The following is a 20922-nucleotide window of genomic DNA, read 5'->3' on the forward strand; positions in this document are numbered from 1 at the left end:
ACACTGGGAGGATAAGATAGGATCTCCGGACAATAACTGTGAAAATAATTAAAAAGAAAAAGTCTACCTAAGGTATTTATTAACCATACATTTTAATTTTCTATCTTATTTATATTACCACCTTCAAAGATATTGATATATTGAAGTCCTAGAAAATACTAATAAATAATAAGTATTAATCTAAGGTCAAACCAAGATGTATTTAAATATTTATCTTTAAAATCGTCCTTATTTATTAAATACAAAATACCTAATGTGCCAGTCCTATTGGTTATAGATAAAAGTACCCTTTGAAATTAAACGGAATCCTAAAAAACTATAAAATCTTTCCTAATAGTAAAAGATTTGATTATAATACTTACAAAAGTTATCATTTGTTTGCTTTCTTATCCATCGGTTGTTATTCCTAAAAGACTGAACCATTTGGGAATTTTAACGTCACAGAGTTAGAAGTTCGTCTTAACTTTAACTTTAACAAATTGTTCGTTTCTAAAAAATGAAACTTAGGTTATAAGAAATATATTGCTTTATGTTATATTCAGGATTCCATTTATTAACAAAACAAAAATCTGTTTCCTTCCCACTTCCTTCAAACTTTGCTTGATTTTCTCGGTGTATGCACTGTAACTGGTGCAGCCTCAGTTTCGGTTGTTGCCAGGACTTGCCACTTGACTTTATTGGCAACTTCATGGAATATTCAGCAGGAAAGTTTTGCGCAAGTGCCTCCGAATAATACCGCCCCAGGAGCCGCTCCTGCCGCTCGAATTCCTGGCAGGGTTGCCAGCTTCATTTGGTATGCATTTTTATTTGGCTCATATACAAATGGCGGAGCATGGCGCGACTTTAGTTCGATGGCGGGGGAAGTGATCCAGATTGGTGTGACAGCGGGATGTTAGGAGAGGGGGTGGAGCCGGACAGACCAAGTGTCACTTAAAATGCCAATACTGATTATGGCCACCGCTGGCCCTCCCTTCTGGCCCCAGCCAGCTGTCTCACTTTCTCTCAGGACGGCGCAGCATGGACTTTATGTGCGGTCAGGGCCTGGCTATTATTGGTGACAGTTTTACCTTTATGCGAATCCCTCTCAAATGCACACATGCCAGGGAATACTTGTGTGAATGCCAAATATATCGCCAGATATAGTCAGAGATGGGGAGTAGGGTCAGGTTATAAAACACCTAAAAATAAAACTGTAAAATATTTTGACCAAATTTATACAATATTTTACAATTTGTAAGAAAAGAACTAAACTTTTCTAAGCTATATCTTTCAATATATACCCACCATGCCACGACTGTTTGTTGCTTCTGAGAGTGTGGGTTCACTTAAGTGATTTCCCTCAACACAAAAAGGGAGCACTTGCCTCGGTGAAATCAAACTCAAGTGCCGTTCCTAGACCAAGGCCGTCGTGATTGTTTTTCGAAACTGTATCCGTCTGTCCACACTTGCCTTCGATTAGGCCAGGCTGCCCAAAATGGCTCGGCTCGACTCGATGCGTGTGTTTTTGTTTTAGCCAATTGGCCACACAATTTGCCAAGCGATAAATTAACGCATCAATAATTGATCAGACTTGTGGTCAAGAGCGTATGTGTGTGGTGTATATATTTCGGCCAATTTCGAGGCGAACGGAGAAAAGAGAACGGCGCCCCACGTCTCTGATAATTTGGCTCAAACCAGCGCTTGAAATCGGCAACTGTGATTTCTTTCTAGAGTTGTTAAAGATTTCGGTGAAGAAGAAATAAAAGTTAGAGTTGCTTCCCCTTGAGGGTACTTCAAGAATCTAACAAAATCTTCAGTGCCCAAAGTAAAACCAAATCTTTAAAAAACAAACAATGGGTTATACAACTTATTCATTAGAAATGTTACTACATTAAAAAAAAAATGTTGATGGTCGTCTTATGCATTCCAACAGTTTACTATTTTAATGAGCAACTGTACCTCTATCCGCTCCTTTCTTAATTTCATACCAAGGAAGCAAATTCAAATCATATAAAATAATTTCCAATTCACCTGGAAAAACCTTTTTTTTGATCTGTTTTGGAGATCAGACATGGCCTTTAATTAAAAGTATCCATTTCGTGAATATCTCAGATGAAAACGATATGAGGGTTCCGAAGCAGACTTTTATTTTGCCGCGCTATAAACATAAGGGTGCTACTAATTAATTTCGCACCCACTCCAAGAAGGAGCTACTGATTTTTATGCAACACACTCATGCTGTTATATAAGCTAATGTAACCATATACAAATACTTGAGCTCATGTTTGTTGCATGTATATGGGCATTTTTAATAAGATACTGATTTTTTCCACGCATTTCTCGCTGGCGCACTTCACAAAGGACTTTCCTTTCCGGTTCACCCCTGTGCTTTTTCCGCTTTCACCCACCTACCTCTCGGTATCCTGGCCAATTTGGTGGGTGCCGTTTTAGCTGTTTTATAAATTAAATATGCCCGCGCGCAATTCCAGTCGAGGATTTGGGCCGCAAACGCAAATTTGGCACAATATTCGGGGCCGGGTTAAATGGGGTTTCTGCGGGGAAACTGTGGGTGATTGTGTGGGTTGGGGTTTCTGATTGTTGGGGGAATTCTGATTGCGATTGTCTGAATGGGAGACACACCGTTAAGCAGTTCATTTGTAGGCAATTTTCGTATGATTACGGACAATTTCCGCACTGTTCTCTGGCGGTGTGTGCGATTAGCTCCGAAATTTATGGATCATTCCGGCCTACTTTGCAATGGGGGAGTCATGATTTTTATTGTTTCAAGTGGCTTTTTGGGTGTGAGAATGAATCCGCAGGGGGAGTTGGTTTTGCCAGAGGGTGTATGATATGTGGTTCATAAATTTCCCGAATGTGAATCTTGTTTTATGTCAAAAATTAATTAGCTAACAGCACGAGCTTTATTCACTTTAGTTTCGTTTTGTTTCTGTGACAAGTAGAGACCAAAACTCGCTTTTTTCTTACTTAATTCCTAAATATATTACCCTATTGAGCTAATTTATATAACAGATCTTTTAGCCTTATATTGGAGAAAAAAAATGCACGTTTTTACTATCGTTTTGCCACATAAAAATAATTAAATAAGACACGCTCGTAAAAAACAAACAAAACACCCCACACAAACTCGAAGCTTTCGTTTAAGCCTTTTTAGATCGGGCCTCCATAAAATGAGTAAACAAATGCCTCCGCCGACGACACAGATCTCGGATAGACATTAGATATTTTGAAAGCAAATTATAACATTTAAGTGGCATTAAAATGCGGATCGTAAAAGTGTCTTGGCATGCCATTCCTGACTTGAGTTTCGAATGGAAGTTTCTACAACCCGTTCGATCGACTTTGATTTGCATATACAAATTGGCTAAATGCATTTTAATCGCCACGATCGGGTTACAAATATTAATCCGACACCTCCCTCCGCTATAAGGCATAGTTATCTCAACTACCCAAGTTAATTGCTTAATTTGTTGAGACAGCCCGCTCGGACTGATCAGGCCCTTAGAGCATTAGAAGCCGGGGAACTGGGAATTTTTACGATTCCCCAGCGACCTTTCTACCTGCCCTCGCGCCCAAAAGTAAGGGCATATGCCGTGGCATGAGTCATATTCGATCTTTCTGGGATGCAATTTGCTTATCGACACTCCGAAAACGACTCGAGAAATGCGTGTCTCCTGGCGGTGGCTTCAATAATTTTATTGGTATGGCCCACGTCGCCGGCGACGTCGCTGCAATCAATTAGCATGGTGACCTGTTTCTCTACCGCTCCCACCTGCCGCCCAGCTCTCCTCGCCGCTTACTGCTCACTCTCGCGTTCTTATCACTTTGACGCGCTTGTTAATGAACGAGCTGGGGCTAAAACGAAGCTACACTGGGAGAAAATCGTACTATGAAGTATGCTTTTAAGCTGAGGACTTTGAAGTCCCTGAATGGCAGATATGTAAGCTATGAAAAAATGGCTAGGTTGCTTACCTATTTTGTACAGTTCAAGAAGATAAAGAAAAAGTTCAACACAAGGTGTACGATTGTAAAAGAACTCAAAAGTCTTTGTTACCACCTTTAAAAATACTTTGGTCACCTACTTTTGGGATTAGTTAAATCATATTATCTTTGTTATATATTGGCAGATAAAACTCAATTGAGTCCTTCTGAAGTATTAAACAACCATATTGAGAAGGAATATAATAATAATAACATATAATAATTTTAATAAATAATATTTCTCAGTGCAGCAACTGGAACAACTTGAGGTCGAGATTCCCTGGAGTGGCTTTTGCGTTCCTTCCCCTTCACCTCTCATATTTTGATGCATCGATCTGTGAGCGACTTTGTTTTGTGCTTTTGTTATGATTATTGTTATGGCGCCGTTTCTTAAAAGCTTTTAGCTTAAAACGCATTTTAAATGTTAATTAAAATGTGTTTATTTCTTCAAGCAAATCGTTAACAAGTTTCTGGCCGAGGTGTTTAATATTTAATTTGGGAACTCATGCCCAACATTCATTCGCCTGGGACGGCGCTGAAAAATGAGCAAAGGGAAATTATAAATGAGTTTATAGCTGACACTGAAACAAAAATCAAAAATCATTTTTCAAAAGCCCAGGCAAATTAGCGTTTTCCATTTATTTTTTTCACACTTCTGCTGTTCTTTTTCCTTCCGGGTATAGCAAATGAAAAATTTCATCTTTGCTGGCCGTCTGTTCCCAAAACAATTAAAAATGGCAAAAAGCCGGGATTCGGCTCGTTCATCATGTGGAAATGCACTTCGGTGAAAATAGAAAAGCTCTGCCGGAAGCGGGGTGGTCTGGGAGAAAGCGGAGGGCGGAGAAAGGCCGTGAATCACAGTTCATTAATTTCAAATGGCCTCATGCCGGTGTCAGCCGGGAAGCCTCCAGGTGTCCAGGTGCTGGGAAATGCATCCAGCGGTCTGGAGCCCGGTCTGCAGCCAGAAAATCGCCTTGGCTAACTGACAAATGAAACTTGTTTGCTCCTCCGTCGAGTCCCAAAGCTCTGCCAAGTGGGAGTTACACGAAATGCAGTCTGCAGCTAATGGTGATAGAACCACCACCGAGTTGTTCCAGCCTCTTGAATATTTCAAAATGGCCGTCCTGTCATTAGCGGAAGAATGATGAACATCGAATCGGAGAGTTCCCAAGTGGGTGTGGGAATGAGTCTTCCAACGGAACTCCGTCATACGTCAAGTAAAAATTGTATTTTAAAGCTTGAAAATGTCAACCTTTCGTATTTATTTACCCGATTTTTAACTGATTTTTAAATTTTTAAATTTAAACATTTTTTTATATACAATTCTTGATCTCTTGACCAATACAAATTTGAGAGCGATTGGAAAATATAAAGCAATTTAAACGAATTGCAATTTATTTGATCTTTAAAGTCCCATTCCTTGTTTAAAAATCTTTATAAATTTGAATATTTTTATACAAACAGCTTCTAGGAAAATAGCAAAAAAAATTTCAGAAAAGTTTACAAGGAAAACACACCTCATTTCTTAAAAATGTATGTAAAATCCATATATTTCCCCATATATTTCCCACTTTTGAAATTTTTTTTAGCATTTACATTAATTTAAAAAAACACTTTTGTGTTCTTTTAGAAAACTGCCAAGAATTTAAGGTCTGTTAAGGAAACCATTTTTAAAACAGCTTTTTTCTAACGTATAAAGTAGTTAAAAAGATTTTTAAACATTTTAAAAATGTGCTAACCCGCTAACATGGACAGCCATTAGTTCCAATATCATTGTACACCATCAACGGCAGAGTGACAAAGCTTGATGTATGTCTGTGCAGCGCTGGTTGTCGTCGAGCCCCTGCCCCCAAAAGAGTCTCTTTCAGCCACCCCACTCGGCATTTCCCGTCGCCAAGACACTCCGATTGGCCGGCTTCCATTACACCTACGCTACGTCCAAATCCGGTGTCACCGTCCTCCAATTGCCCACTTAATGGATCGCAAGCGCAGTTAATAACTCTCCCAGAGAAGGCAATAAAACTGTGCCAAGTTGGTAACTCCAAATCGGATTCTCGAGCCGAACACGGGGGCAATTAAAGACTCAACCGCAAAACCGTTGTTAATGACAGCCGGCGGATGGGGGCAGATCCTGTCCGGTCCAAAAGCTGACCACGTGTGACAAATTGACGCTTTTTAATTTCGCCTGCACCCACACCACTCGGAACGAAAAGTGCCACACGGATCCCAACTTCGAGCTCCGAACCCCCGAGTCCCAAGTTTTGCTGATTGATGACATCGTTGTTGCGGTGTTCTTGTTGCCGATGCCTTTAAAAAGGTGTTTTCATTTTGCATGCGAAAACATCGACCTGATTAATTGCCTCGCACAATCGCGAGGGGTAAGAGGTTTCAACCTGGACAGTGAGTCTACACTGAAAAAACCAATTTTGAATGATTACAACTAATATATTATACATAAGGGCATCTTTTAAATCAAAACCGCAGTTTTACAAAATCAGAAAAAGCTTGTAGCAGTGACAGAAATATTAAATTTAATGATGATCTTACTTGGCCCCTTATCAATGGATTTAAATATTTTACGATACGAATTTTTTCAGAATTTCTAGGTGCAATATGTTAACAAATTATAAATTTTAATTTCAGTAATACATTGACCCAACAAATTTTTTCAATAGACATTTATTTTTATTAGGAGACACACTCTAGTCTCTATCTCTAATTTTTAAACCCGAAATAAATATAACGCAGGATCTTTCGCTCTGTGGATTTTATTTAACAAATGATGTGCATGTCTGGTGTGCAGATAAGTAGCCTGCGAAATGCAGTCGGAGCTCATAATAGAGTTGAAGTGGCGCTGGGACTGCGAGGCAACCAAATCAAAATGTTAATGACACTCTCAATACAGTTATCACGGCAAGAGTCCAGCTGGAGGAGGAGTAGCGGGAGGAGCCGGAGGATATGGAGACCTGGCCACTTGACCGAGCCTTTTAACATTTTTGCCATACCCATCCGCGTCGTCGCTGTTAAGTTGTCATTTCCATTATGACCATGTCGCTTTAGCATTTAACAAATAGTTGAGACATTTACAAGCGGCGATAAGCGGATCGTTTCTGGAGGGGATTGGGAATGGGAACGACAACGGCAATGGGAACGGGCATGGGCACTCCAAATGCTCGGCGATTTGCGTTAATGTATTTATGCCCGAGAGCTAATTGATGTCGCCTTTATATGGCGGGGCAGCGGAGTTTAGTATTCATTTGGCCAGCGTCCCCACGCCTGTCGTGCATTAATCAAAGACGGCGGCCATAGAGCCTCATAAATATATGTTTCGGCCAGTTCCCGTCGTGGCCCACACAAAGTCCAGTCCATAATTGCCTGGCGCTTTTGACAAGCGAACACGATAATATGACAAGAGCAGTCAACGGCGCATCAGAAAAGCCATCAGGTTCCGACCAAGACACAAAGAACTGCGGACCGGATGTGGATGATGCGCTTGGTCGACTATTTCCACGATTATTTCGGAGCCCTCGTGTTGACAAGCGACCAAGCGATCGAGCTCCAAACTCCCTGAATGAAAGCCAAGAAAAATTGTAAAACGATAAAGCCAGGCACATACGGTCGTGAGTCAAACAAAGAGACCTATCGAGAACATAAATATGCATATCGAAAATGGCTTAGACAATATCAATTTGTCAGGAGATATGATAGAGGTCGGGGAGGCCAACCGACCTCGTTGGTGGGCGTTTCCATTGTCTTACCAAATGGCCAGCAGAGCAATTTGAAATCGATTTGTCATTGAAAGGGAACCAAATCAACCTTATGGCCTGCACAGAAAAAAGCGTTCTCTTAATTCTTTAAGGGAAATACTTGGAGATCATCATGTTATGTTTTAGTGACTTGAAAATGAAAAAATCCCTAGTTAAAGTTTCAAAACCTATGACTGTTAGTAAAAGAGAGAACCAAGTTTAAAGCAATCGAACTAATAGAAAATGATATCCCCATTTTCAATCTGTAACTTCTTGATATAACTAAGAAACAAGTGTGTACTTTTTCGCAGTGCCAGTCTTCGTCTGCTCTTCATTATAAATCATTTCCAGTGATCATTTCCGTGAACCGACTTGGACCTTTTGAGGCAATGCCAATGGCAATCAGCGAAAACACTTCCGATGAGATCGGCTCCGATTGCCGACCATTTACTGCAGTTCTTCGGAGAGAGACTCCAGTCCGACGTCACGTCCGGCATACACCTTTGCGTAATTCCCTCAAAACGTTTTGTTTGAAATTGAAATTGGTTTTGTTTCGCAAGACAATTTAACCGCAAATCGAGTAAAACGATAGCCAGCCCCTTGGGCCGACCGTTTATGCGGGCCAGGCCCAAAGTGAAACTCTGAGAACGGATTTGAGCGCGATTTAGCATACCCTACAAAAAGAACGAGCTACAAAATTGGACACGGCGCATCAGGCAGGCACGTTTCGTATTAAGAAAATCGCTGGGGCCGTAAAGACTCAGGGGATCGGGCCCGGGATCGGGTTATATCCAGGTTGAACCTGCAATTGGCCTGCACTCGACTATGAAATGGCCGAGACTTGGACTGGCAATCGCATTCACAGCGAATCAATTTCAAATAGCCATCCATCGTTTCGATCATCAACAAGTCAACGTCATCATCATCGCCGGGGAATTGCTGATTGCCGCAAAATCATTTTTGCATTTCGACCGGCAACCAAACCTCTTTGAGCTGATGTTGATGAAAACGATTTTAAATTATTTTATTGCAATTGCAAAATTGTATTGCCCGACTGGTTTGCTTTCAGCTCTGGCAGTGCTTCCACGGCAGACTGAGTTTTGGCTTACAGCTCACGGCTTACGGCCATGCCGCATGGCTATATCCATTTTTTGCGCTTTTTCTGTTTTATTGCTACTCCATTAAAATTGAATTGACTTTTCGTTGTTGCTGTTTGCCATTGCTGCGGAGCCTGTTGTTGCTGAAAATATAATAATGGTTATTACGCTGAAACGATTGTGCGATTGTTGTTAAATTAAAAATTATTGATTATGCCGCATACAGCAAGGGAAAAATGTTGGTAAAGTTTGAATATGTTTTAATGGTGCTTGTTTATTAGCATACATATGTACATCCATTAATTGTATGCCGAGAAGCAGGTCTGCCCCTCAGGAAACTTGTGATTTCCTGTGATCAAGTTGGGATTAGGCATGCAGATTCTAGAGATTCTAGAGTTTGTGGCGCCCAAAAAATTTTCGAATTCAAACATTAGTTGAAAGGTTATGAACTTAATACCAAATCCCCATGTAGCAAGGACGTGGTCAGTTACGTCACAGCCAGTAGATAAAAACATAGTGCTAAATGTAAAAATATAATTTTTGTTCGCCTCTAATTGAAAGAATAGGCATTCATAGGCATGTAGCATTCCTTCTTGTTAAATATGACATGTAAGTATAAGGATTATAATTACATTAGTTTACAGTAAAAATTCTCCAAAGCGTTCTTTGTATCTTATCTTATTTTTTATCTAGTTTTTGACACAATCTCCAACAACACAAATTTTATTTTTCAAGTATTTTCCTTGGATAAAAATTAAATATGCAGTCTATCGACCATACAGAGTTGAAAAATCACAACGTCGAGTCTTCTACGTTACTTCGCCGAACTCGATTTAAGTTTTAATTTTAGCATTATGTTACATCTTCCAGGATGGTGGTCTCCGCTGCCTATACCTACTTTGAGACTGACGGATTTTTAATAGCATAATGTCCGCAGCCGGCTCGTCCTCACACGCCACCTGGAGACCTCTCGTCCATGGCTTTTGTTTAACCACTGGCTTTTTTCCAAAGGAATATTAATACTAAAATGGTGAGTGATGGGAAGGAAGATAAGGTGCAGGGGTACTATGGATACGGGAGAGGGTGCGGATTCATTTTCTGAAATTGTTTAATTTAATATGTCTCGTCAGACAACTAATTACTTGCGTTTTCTCGTTCTTCCTTTAACACCCCAAATAAAAACGATTCCATTATTCGACAATAAGAAGATTTAACTAACTGTCGAAAACTATCGAAAATTCCATCAAACATTCATACTAATCTTAGAAAACTATAAGAGCTATTAGATTGCTGTATTGTCGTTTATTGTAGTTATTGTTAGTTAAGCAAATCGTAAAAGCTTGCTCATTTACTTTTAATTCAAGTCACATCAAATTATTTTGCAGAAAAAATAATATTGTGGCGACGTTTGCAAAACAATTACAAGTATCCTAGAAAATTAAAAGAAACAAAATTATACCTTCGTTGTTTTTGATCATTTTCTTTTCTACTCTGGGGTATATGGAATAAGTGTTTTTAAATCGTTTTATGGTTTTTCATTATACAACTGCCATACTGTTTTTCTAATATTAAATTGGTAGAGTTTGTAAGTTAACTTCGATGTTGATCTATGTAAAAAGGAAGTAACTAATTTTCTTAATGCTATATGATTTTTTTTAGGATCTAAAATTATAATAGTCTAGGTTGGTGGAGTTTTATAAATGAGAACTGGCTTTTTTTCCGGCTTTGTGCCGGATGAGGAGCACCGCCTGTTCCGGGAATATTGGCTCCGGCCAGTAAGTGTCTGCCGCACAACGCCCCACAAAGAACGCATCGCCAGCCAGGGGCAAGGGTTCTCTGCATTCTGTGCGGTCATTGAAGTAAATATTCTTATTATCATCATCACCATTCCTAAAAATGCCTTAAAAATGTTTTGAAGTGGTTGAGATCATAAGGTGGGTCGACAATACGTCACAAGAAAAGTATCCAGTAGGCAAGCATACTTTTATCGTCTAGGTCAACCGTTTTCGAGGTTCAACAGTAGAAGTAGCATATAAAATATTTTATACAACTTTGAACAAAGAATTTAACAATTTAAAACTATTTTTTTACCTGGCTTAAAAATATTATTAATGCGAAGGGGTAAAGGGAGAAAGGAATGCGCCGGTTGAGGAGCACCGGCAGTTCCGGGGTTATTGGCTCCGGCCAGTAAGTGTCCGCTAAGAACTTATTACCAGCCAGGGCCGTGGTTCTCTGGTTTATGTGCGGTTAATGAAGTAAATATGATCATTATCATCATCACCAATATTAAACTTACTTTCCAAATTTGCTGTATAAAGGGTTTTTTGAAAGGGTTTAGTTTTTAGATAGGGAGGCAATACGTCAAAAAATAAGTTTCCAGTCGGCGAGCATAAGTTTAGTTTAGTGACCAGCAGAAATTGCTTAAAAGAGATGTTATACAGATTTAAAAGAAAATTAATAATATGGTAATATTTCTTTTTGACCTGGCTAAAAAACTCAAAAAATATATTTTGGTGACCAAGAGGGACTTTTACCCAATTTTACAAATTGATAATATGACTATTTGTTTTACTGACGCTATGAATTAAAATGAATGTCCAGAATGACTGCCTAAATTGAGTTAGGGATGAGCTATTTTATCACTCAGGCCCTTTTGAATTACGCATCACTAAATCCTAGTTTTGGTTGGGCGCTTACAACACTGTAAATCAAGTGTGGAGATTACTTTTAAATTTAAGCGAATAGAAATTGGGGTATTTTTGATAACTTTATTTTTGTAAGTTGTGAAACCTATTTTATTAAACCCCTAAAACTAAACCATCTTATTTTTAATATTTTAATTTTTGAAATTATAATAATATTTTTTTTTGGGATTTTTTTAATGATAAGTTATCCATTTTAGAAAAATAAAAGAGAGTATTGATAATTCTAAATGTATCCTACGGTGCACTCTGCTACCATCTGTAAATGATTTTATTAAATCAAAAAGTAAAAATTCGATTATACCTAATATATAATATATATTTTCTGTTTTGTTGCACCTCGCTTCAACCATTTTATTGTTTTAGTTTTTCTGGTCTGCAAAAGATTTTCAATACGTTTCATTTTCATACGTAGTTTATAAATTGTTTGTATTAGTACTATGCAGGAGAGTCGCTTAAATACAATCATTGAAGACGGCGAGTGGAATCCGGACCGCATTTCGTCCGACCGATCCAGGTCGTAGACGCGGCCCAGGACGATGGAAGCTCCCGGTCCTTTTACGAGAGTACCAGCAAATATTTAAAGCTTGTTTCATTTTAACTAAAATATCATAAAACAGAAAAATAAATTTAATGATCATATTCACTTCTATTACCGCACAGAATTCAGAGAGCCCCGGCCCCTAGATGGCGATGCGAACTTCGTGGGGCGTTGTGCCGCGGACACTTACTGGCCGGAGCCAATAATCCCGGAACTGGCGGTGGTTCTCATCCGGCACATACCTTTCTCCCCTTACACCTTCGCGTTATAAACATTTTTTAATATTTTTAAGCAGGTCAAAAAAAAAAAGAAATAGTTCCAAGTTGTTAATTTTTTTGTTCAAAGTTCTATAAAATATTTTTTTTGCAATTTCTGCTGGTGAACATCCAAAACGGTTCACCTAAAGATAAACTTATGCTCGTCGACTGGAAACTTTTTCTTTGACGTATTGCCTCCCCACCTTAAGATCTCAACTACTTCAAAACATTTTTTCATTCAACAAATTTGGAAAGCAAGTTTAATATTGGTGATGATGATATTAATGATCATATTTACTTTATTCACCGCACAGAATCCAGAGAACTATGGCCTCTGGCTGATAATAAGTTTTTCGTGGGGCGTTGTTTCGCGACACTCACTGGCCGGAGCCAATAATCACGGAACTACCCCTTACCCCTTCGCATTTACGGCCGACCAAATTTTGGACATCCAAGGCAGCCGTGTGCCCACGCCCGGGACGCGCTGCAGCACTTCGCCCAGCAAGCAGGACATTATAATTTTTTGTGGCTCACATATCTAAATGAAGTTGTACTTGATTAACGAATAAGTCGGATAATATTTGTACAACTAGTTCAATAAAATCTTTAATCTATAACAAATTAAAATTTTTTTTATTATTAATGTGCTTTTTATTCCTTAGACTTAGTTTAAGAAGAAATCATACATAATTTAAGCATAATAAATTCTTAGTTCAAAAATATTTTATACTTGGTTTTGCCCGAAAATTTTTTTCTAATCAAGAATACTGGTTGAAGAATAAAACTTTCCTTAAATGATTTTTATAAGCCCATTTCATACATGTGCCACTTTTAAGCCCATTTGGATTGTTTTTTTTCTCAGTGCATCATAGTATTAAAAACGCATAATAAAAGAAATTAATAACTCAGAAAAATATTAATAATACGTCTTTTTGGTTGAAATGTCGAGGTCTAATTTGAATTGAAATTGTATCGCGGAATTAAGACAAATTTTTTAAATTTAAGGGTAAATAAGTTATTTTTTGTTATTAAAAAATGATAACTTTTATAAATTATCTGTTATTTTAGTAGTCTGCTGTGGGCGTACAAGACGGCGATATTCCGAAAGGAGCCCTAGAAGGACATCCCGCTCCAGCTTTGGAATGCGCCGTCAGAAAATGGACAAAGTAGCGAGTACGCCCGAATGGGGATCTTTTGGGCCCAGAAGCCTCAGTGTCCATCGAGGACGTAGAGTTTCCGCTTGGTGCCCGTTCTTGTAGTCGCTTTCACAAGGTTCCAGCAGGAGATTACTGACAGGAACAGGGTGATTTTTTTGGTGACAAGATCGTCACAGCCCTGGCTAAAACATTTAAAAGTAAACAATTGTTACTTTTTTCAATTTTCAGCAAAAGACAACAAAGTAATTAGGCAAGGTCAATATAACGTCCGATGTCCAGCTCTTTCCGCTATGCCATATATATTGCATATTGTAAGTTTTCTAAAGTGGCATCACTCGCAAGAGGCAGTTAATTTAGCCAATCATTCCAATGCCAACTGATTTAAAATACGCTCTGCAAAGGTATCACTATCACCGTGCGCGTAGTGACGAAGTGCACCACAATAGTGTTCTACGGCGTCTAGTACCGGATTCTTCACCTCAGATGTCGCTTTAAAGGTGTGTATTTTAATACACATGTAGAATAATCATCTGCTGTAAAATGGATAAAATGTAGATAAAATAAAGCCCTCTAGCGGAAGGGAGAATTTTTTCTGTAATTTATTGTATCGATATATTAACAATCGGTATTCCTCTGATAAATCGCACAACTTGGCTCACTTGTAATCGATTTTCAAAATGTACTTTACTTGCAAGTGAATTTGTTTACAATCATATGGACTTTAAAAGAACTGTATAACGTATTGACATATTTACAAACTTAGGTAACTTTTAAATCAAACAAAATAAAAAATAAAATCGGATAAGGCTAACAATTCACAATCACAATACAATGGCACTGGTAAGCGGGACCAATACGCCTCACCCAAGGAAAACCACATCATCTTCATCACTTGAAGTGCTCATGGTTTGCAGTCGTCTTCGTTTATTAGCAGGTTCTGGTGGCAATTTACCTAGGCGCCGCTGCTTCCGCCGCTCTTTTAAAATGCGTTCGGCTTTCTCAAGAGGGCATTCGGAAACATCATGCCCACGTTCGATGGTTGAACTGTCGTCGTCAACAATAAAGGAACATTGAAGGTACTGCGAGGAGTCATCCTGCACTGGTTGCGAGAATATGTGGGATTCGTCGCGGTACACTCGTGGAGGAGGCATCTTAAAGGCACCGGGCCTATGAATGGGGCTCCTGAAATCAAGATGTTATTACTTTGGAAATCAAATATAAATCAACCAATACACACTTCATTGCACGGAGGTAAATGGCGTGTGCGTTGGTGTCGTTATGGTCCTCGTCGTCGCTTGAAACTATCACAGAGTCTTTCAGATATGCGCCAATTGTGGTCTCCCCTTCCTCCTCATGGTCTGATCCGCTCTTTTCAGCCTCATCCAGAATAAAGGAATTGAATTTACTGCGTTTATGGCGAGGTTTTGGAGGAGGCGTAGGCGTTTCGAGCTGGAAAATATAATTTACATGAAGACTAGTTAGATAAGTCTCAAGTAAGCTAAATACCATTTGCGTGTTCGGAATTTGCTCGTAGTCATCCGACTCGCAATCCGCTTGGGTTTCCGCAACCTGTGGCTTCTGTTCTTCCTCGTCATCGGAGCTTATGACAATCTTGCGCTTTGAGGGACGCCGTGCAATAGGGGAATCCTCATCGTCCTTAGCCAACGGAATGGAAGTATTGGTTGAAGTCATTCGGTGCAGGGTTTCGGCAGCTTTAGCCAGACGACCACGGCCTCGCATACGGTTTAAATACAGATCAAAGATGCTTGGGGATTTATCCTGAGCTAGAGGATTCGTGCGCTTGCGGTTTTCTGGCGAGTTAAGGCTTACTGAATTTGGAGGAGTGCAAGCCTTTGTCTTTGCTGCCAATTTGGCGGCCAGACTTTTGCCTTGTGGCTTCCAAGGTGACAAGGAGTCCGAGTTAAAGATATCTGGCGATACGTTACGTGAACTGTTCTCCGTTGGGATAACCAAAAGTGATTTCTTTTGAGTTTCTATTTTTGGAGACAGCATTTCCTTCCTCTGCTTGCTCATTAGTTCCAACTCCTCTGCCATTGGCTCAAGGAAATCCTTGAAGTCATCTTGCTTTTGCTGACTAATTAACGCCACTTCTTCTGCCATCGGCTCTAGAAAATCTTTGAAATCTTCGGACAGTAGTTCAAGTTCATCCTTGCAAGGATTTCCTTTCTGCGGGCTATTAACTTTCACTGGTTCTGCCTTGTTTTTGTTTTCCGTTTTCTGAGAGATCAGTTCCACTTCCTCATCCATTGGCTCCAGAAAATCATTTAAATCGATGTCCAAGTCATCTATTGTGAATTCTGCTACCGTTTTCAGATCTGGAGTGGGCTCAACCGCTACCTTTGTCTCGTCCAAACTCATTGGATATATCTCACTTTCTTCTGCAACAGGAATGTGATTATCTTCTGTTATGGATTCTACAACAGGAAGTGGAGGTGAAACTTCAGTCGCTTCAATCTTAAAAATCGATTCACTAGTGTTCATCAACGAGTTTAAGAGGCCCAAGTTGTCACCCAAATTGCTGGCCTCCACCCGGGAGTTGCATTCCTCTTCATCCTCGTCCTGCAAGGGTTTGAATTTCATTCTGCTTTCGGGTATTACTCTCAGAGGCGTCGAGCTATGGGGGACTGCATCGGCGGCTGAAATGTTCAATTGCTGACTCAGGTACATTGAATCGCAGTTAACCTCTTCCTCCTGATCCTCCCATTCCTCCTCCGACCAGGATGTTTCAATGCCACCCAGTTGCTCATTTACTGTTGCCTCCAGATTTCGCAACTCCAGCTTTTCCAGAAGATCTTGCTTCAGTTCGAAGTTGTCAGAGTTTAGGCCCTGTTCCTCCAGACCGTCGAAAATCTTATCGCATATGTCTGTAAACTCTTTCTCCCTCTGCTTATCAATGGGATTCTTTAGATCTCTAAATGTTATCTCCGCCTCACCACTTTCCTCCTGAAGAAGCTCCTCCAACTTGTCAGAACCATCGCAAATGTCCAGGAGCAGTTGATAATTATTCCTGGTACGCTGCTGTCGGCTGTTCAAGCGTTCATCAGGAATATTTAACTGGCTCTGGATCTGCATCTTTGAATGGGTTTCCCTCAGGAAGTCGGGATTGCTCTGCAGCAAATAAAGCTTCAGTTGATTGGGTAAATGCTCATCCTTCAAATGACTTATAAGATCCTGGGAGTCCGTGATCAGTGGTTTGTTGGACTGTATGAGGCGAGTGAGTTTTCGCAGGCGTTGCACATCTTCCTGGCTGCTAGTTAAAGTTGAGCTGCCCTGAGTTTCTATGAAAAAATTCTTTAGATTTACGCTCCGACGGATGACTTGCTGCTTGACCATTTGCTGGGATGCCTCACTCATTTGGTAGGTTGGCATTCCCTGTAAGATGCCCTGCTGACTTTCCGAGGGAGCGCTTTCCTTGAAGTATTTCCTTAGACTTCCACACTTAACAACTGGTTGCTTCCGTTTCCTGACTTCTTTAGTCTTTGGCTTGGGTTTCTCCTCAACAGTCGGCTCCATGTGCTTCTCTTCGCATTTCGGTTGAAATTGTGGTGGCACCATTCGAGGATTATGGTCGTACAGCGACAAACTTACGACGGATGAGTTAAGTAGCTTTTTGTTGATCTGATCCTTGCTGGCCAGAACATCCTTAAGCACCTGCTGCTCTCGGCCCTCAGTCACCAGCATTACCACCTCTCCATTCTTCTTCCTACCAGTGCGTCCAATCCTCTGAACGAATCTTGTGGGATTGGAGCTGCACATGTCGAAGCACACTATCATCTCCACCTCTCCCACGTCTAAGCCCTCCTCTCCGATTGAGGTGGCCACCAGCACGTTGCTGGTGCCGGATCGGAAGTCAGCCATGATCTGCAGCTGCTGTTTCTGGGTGAGGGCATAGCTGGCTCCCACCGTGCTGCCCTGGCCAACAAAGCAGCGCGGACGCAGCACCGGCCTGTGTTGGAGGAGTAGGCGATGGATCAGCATCACGGACTCACGGTACTCGCAAAACACTATGGCGCGGGAGTCGGGGTTCGCCTGTTAGACACATTTTTTAGAATTTGTTGTTTCAAATAAAAGAATCGTGGATATAAATTATTACTTACCTCAAAGTGCTGGACCAACACCTGCCGCAACTTTTCGTACTTTGCATGCCCAAAGTCCAGATCTGCGGGTAACGGGGGCACTTCTCCGTTCGTCATGGCATGCGTAGTATAGTCTAGGGGATTGGCGCCCAGCTCTTGCCGCACTTGCTCCACCAAATCTCGCAGATCGCGATCTCTGGCCAAAACGAACTTCTCGCGCCCGTCCTCGTCGGCATCGAAATTGTTCACAAACACCCGAAGACCATGGCGTTCCATCAGCTCCAGCGAGTGGTACATGCTGATGCACATGGCGAAGTTTCCCATTATAATGTTGTGATCCGGATGTCGCTGGCCCTGAGCTGAGCGTTCGAGGAAGCTTTTCTGCTCAAAGAGCAAACTATTTTTGCTCACGTTTCCCTTGTTGCCTCTGAAGATTTCCGCCTCTGTGAGCTGGCGTAGATATGGCTCGATGATCTGCAGCAGTCGCTCTCTCGGCTCCTTGATCCTTTCCTTCAAGGAGACCACTATGGTTCGAATGGTCCGCCTGTGTATGTAGGGCTGCACATCGATCGAGGTGTCCCAGCGCACCTGCAGATTGGAAATGTACAGGTTTTGGCACACTGCAGCCACGTCCTCCATTGTCCTGCCTGGCGTGGCGGACAGGGCGAGCATCCGGAAGTTGCGGTTCCGCGCAATCAGACAGTCGGCCACTTGGGTGTAGGCATAGCGACCTTTGGCTCGGTGCGCCTCATCCACCACAATCAACTTGATAGACCCAAAGGGAAAGCTGGACTCGCCATCAGCCTCCAGCATGTCGGAGTGCACCACCTGGGGCGTGGCAAAGAAGACCCGCTTGGTGGCCCACAGCTCGGCTCGTTTGGGCCGAGGAAGCTGACCTGGAAAACGATTAGATATTGTTGTACGGATTACGGCTTACAACGCCATTCGAACTCACCGGTAAGCTGCACCGTATCGGCAGAGGCGAAGGGCATTATCTTCTGGGAGGCGTGGATCTGCTGGGATACCAGGGGCCTTGTGGGGGCCATGAACACGATCTTCCCCTTGGGATACCACCTGTAGAAGTTGTACATCACCACCGCCGCAATAAAGGTCTTTCCCAAGCCCGTGGGAAGCACCACCAGGGTGTTCTTGAACAACGCCGACTGGACGATACTTTGTTGGTAGGATCGCAGGGGAAGGTTGGTCGGGTAGATCCAGTTGTGCCCGGCGGCCATGTCGAATCCCTCGCAGGCTGCATCGGCCCCATCGTGTCCCTGTGGATCGAGAATACAGGACTGTAAGGCTCCTTGCCCACAGGATAATTCAGGTAAATACCTCGGCTTCCTGCTGTTCGTGCGACGCCAAGGCCGCCGCCAGTTCTTCGTCGTCGTCGATCCAATCTATATCCATGATAGCGCTAATCTTCCGATCGCAAATGGGCGATTAGATTAGCATTTTGAGTTGGAAGCGTTGACATTCAATGGATTGAATATGGGGCTATGATCAAACAAAAGAATGTTGATGTTGCTTATATTTTCAAATAATCCTGACAAATGCTTCAGGGCTTCAGCTTCATCAGCTGTTCTACGTTAGAGATGCGTAGGCCGCCACGGTAGGTGGTCTTGGGTGACCATGTTCCAAGTTCAGCTGTACGGCGTACGGCCACATTGTACCGATAGTTTCGGCAGCCCTAGCACATCAATATATGGTGGATCCCCGGTGCGCGAATGTAAAGTAGTACGTAGGTTGCTCGTTTCTCCTGGGCCAGTGCACGTAGGTTCAAGCTTGTTGAGGGTCTCGACGCAGAGATCGCAGAGCGCAGTACAGTGAACAGATGGCCCGGAGAAATAGAATCGCGCCTGGGGTTTTAAAGGGTGGGTCACAACTGCAACATGCAACCTTAGTGCTGGAAATACTCACCTGTGGCTTAGGTGCTGGGGATCGGCTCGTCGAGCAGCAGTTTGTGAGCTATAGATCGGTGATCTGTGACCATACGCGATAAAGACCTTGAAGAACTTGCCGCACCGGTTCAGGTCTCCCTGCGCCGCCACGCTTATGAGCCTTTCCTCCTTTCGGCGCTGTGCACTGGAGAACGACCTGACGAAGCTTCCCACGGAGATCGTCGTTGAGGGAGTTGTTGGTCGTCGTGATGTGGGATTGTAGTCTGGAGTTGCCCCAGTTGGAAGACTGCAAAGCGCGCGAGTCTGAGTCGATGCGCGCGGTATGCTCGGGTGAAGGGTGTTGAAATTTGAAATCGTGGACAGGGCGGGCAGCTTGCCGATACTTGACGCGATATTTCACGCGGCAGTGCTGTTAGAAAATCAGCATTTTTTCGGTCTGGCAGCACGGATACTTTTAATTGGCCAGTGGCAGTGGCAGCGCTTGATTCTTTTAATTTCTGCAAAATTTTAAAATACGGGTTGTGTCCATACTAATTTTACAAAATTTAGTTCGCTGCAGCGAAAAAAATTGGTATTTTTCTGTATAATTAAAATAAGTGTCGCCGCTGAACTAGCGGTGCCACCCACCGCATATCCTAAGCAGACCGTTTGCGGAATAGCGCGTACACACACCTATCGACTGGCGTTTAGCCCATCTCGAATTGCCAAATACAACGGTAATTGAACTTGAGAAATAACAATTACGGTTTCTGATATTTTCTTAAAGTTTGGAGCAACTAATTAATTGAAGACCGTAAAATTGCTGCGGCAAATCTGATTCTTACTATACGATTTTTTAAACATTATTTAAGCAATTAATAATGTCGGTTAAATAGTTTTTTGCTCCAACCGATCCAACGGTTTGTTTCCACTAAAATCGCCTCCCCTGCTTGTAATTCATATCGTTTCTATACCTTTGGATGTGTTCATACTCGCTATACAATAAGGATATTCTTAAAACGGTTAAAATTGCTTAGTTCAATTTTAAAAAACTTACTCCGTCATCACATATCCAGATGGCGCCACTTTTGCAACATTTACAAAAGTGGCAACGCTAGTCAACATTTAAATTCAAATAAAAATCTGACCTTTTGAAACGTTGAAACTGCATCTATTTTATAAAATGGAATTTTATTTAAAGGTTTTGTTTGATCCTCATCATAAGTTCTTAAATAATTTCGCTATATTTGGATAGCTCGATGGGAAAAGAGTTCTTTCCATATTTTTAACAAAATAATATTAGGACCTTTAAACACCTCTGAAAGAGTTTAATGCTTAATATGGTTTCTATGCTGAAATCTTTACGCAAACTCAGACCTCACAACTTGCCCGGAAACAGATTTAAATCAGCATGCCCAAGTCAAGCCCCATTAAATGTCGCCAGTTCGTAATTGGGCGAAGACACTG

The 20922-nt window shown here is 41.5% G+C and overlaps 1 protein-coding gene across 1 annotated transcript; it reads right to left on the reverse strand.

The window, feature by feature from the left end:
- Positions 1-14054: 14054 nt before the first annotated feature.
- Fancm (FA complementation group M) lies at positions 14055-19140 on the reverse strand. The gene is made up of 6 exons (XM_070995575.1): positions 18911-19140; positions 18531-18849; positions 17597-18471; positions 14985-17528; positions 14716-14927; positions 14055-14660 (listed from the first exon to the last, which is right to left on the reverse strand). Exons 1-6 carry the CDS (start codon positions 18983-18985, stop codon positions 14339-14341), a joined length of 4347 nt encoding a protein of 1448 aa, XP_070851676.1. The 5' UTR covers positions 18986-19140; the 3' UTR covers positions 14055-14338.
- Positions 19141-20922: the final 1782 nt, after the last annotated feature.

The sequence above is a fragment of the Drosophila suzukii genome, chromosome 3 (genome assembly GCF_043229965.1).
Source record: "Drosophila suzukii chromosome 3, CBGP_Dsuzu_IsoJpt1.0, whole genome shotgun sequence".
In the NCBI taxonomy this organism is placed as follows: Eukaryota; Metazoa; Arthropoda; class Insecta; order Diptera; family Drosophilidae; genus Drosophila; species Drosophila suzukii.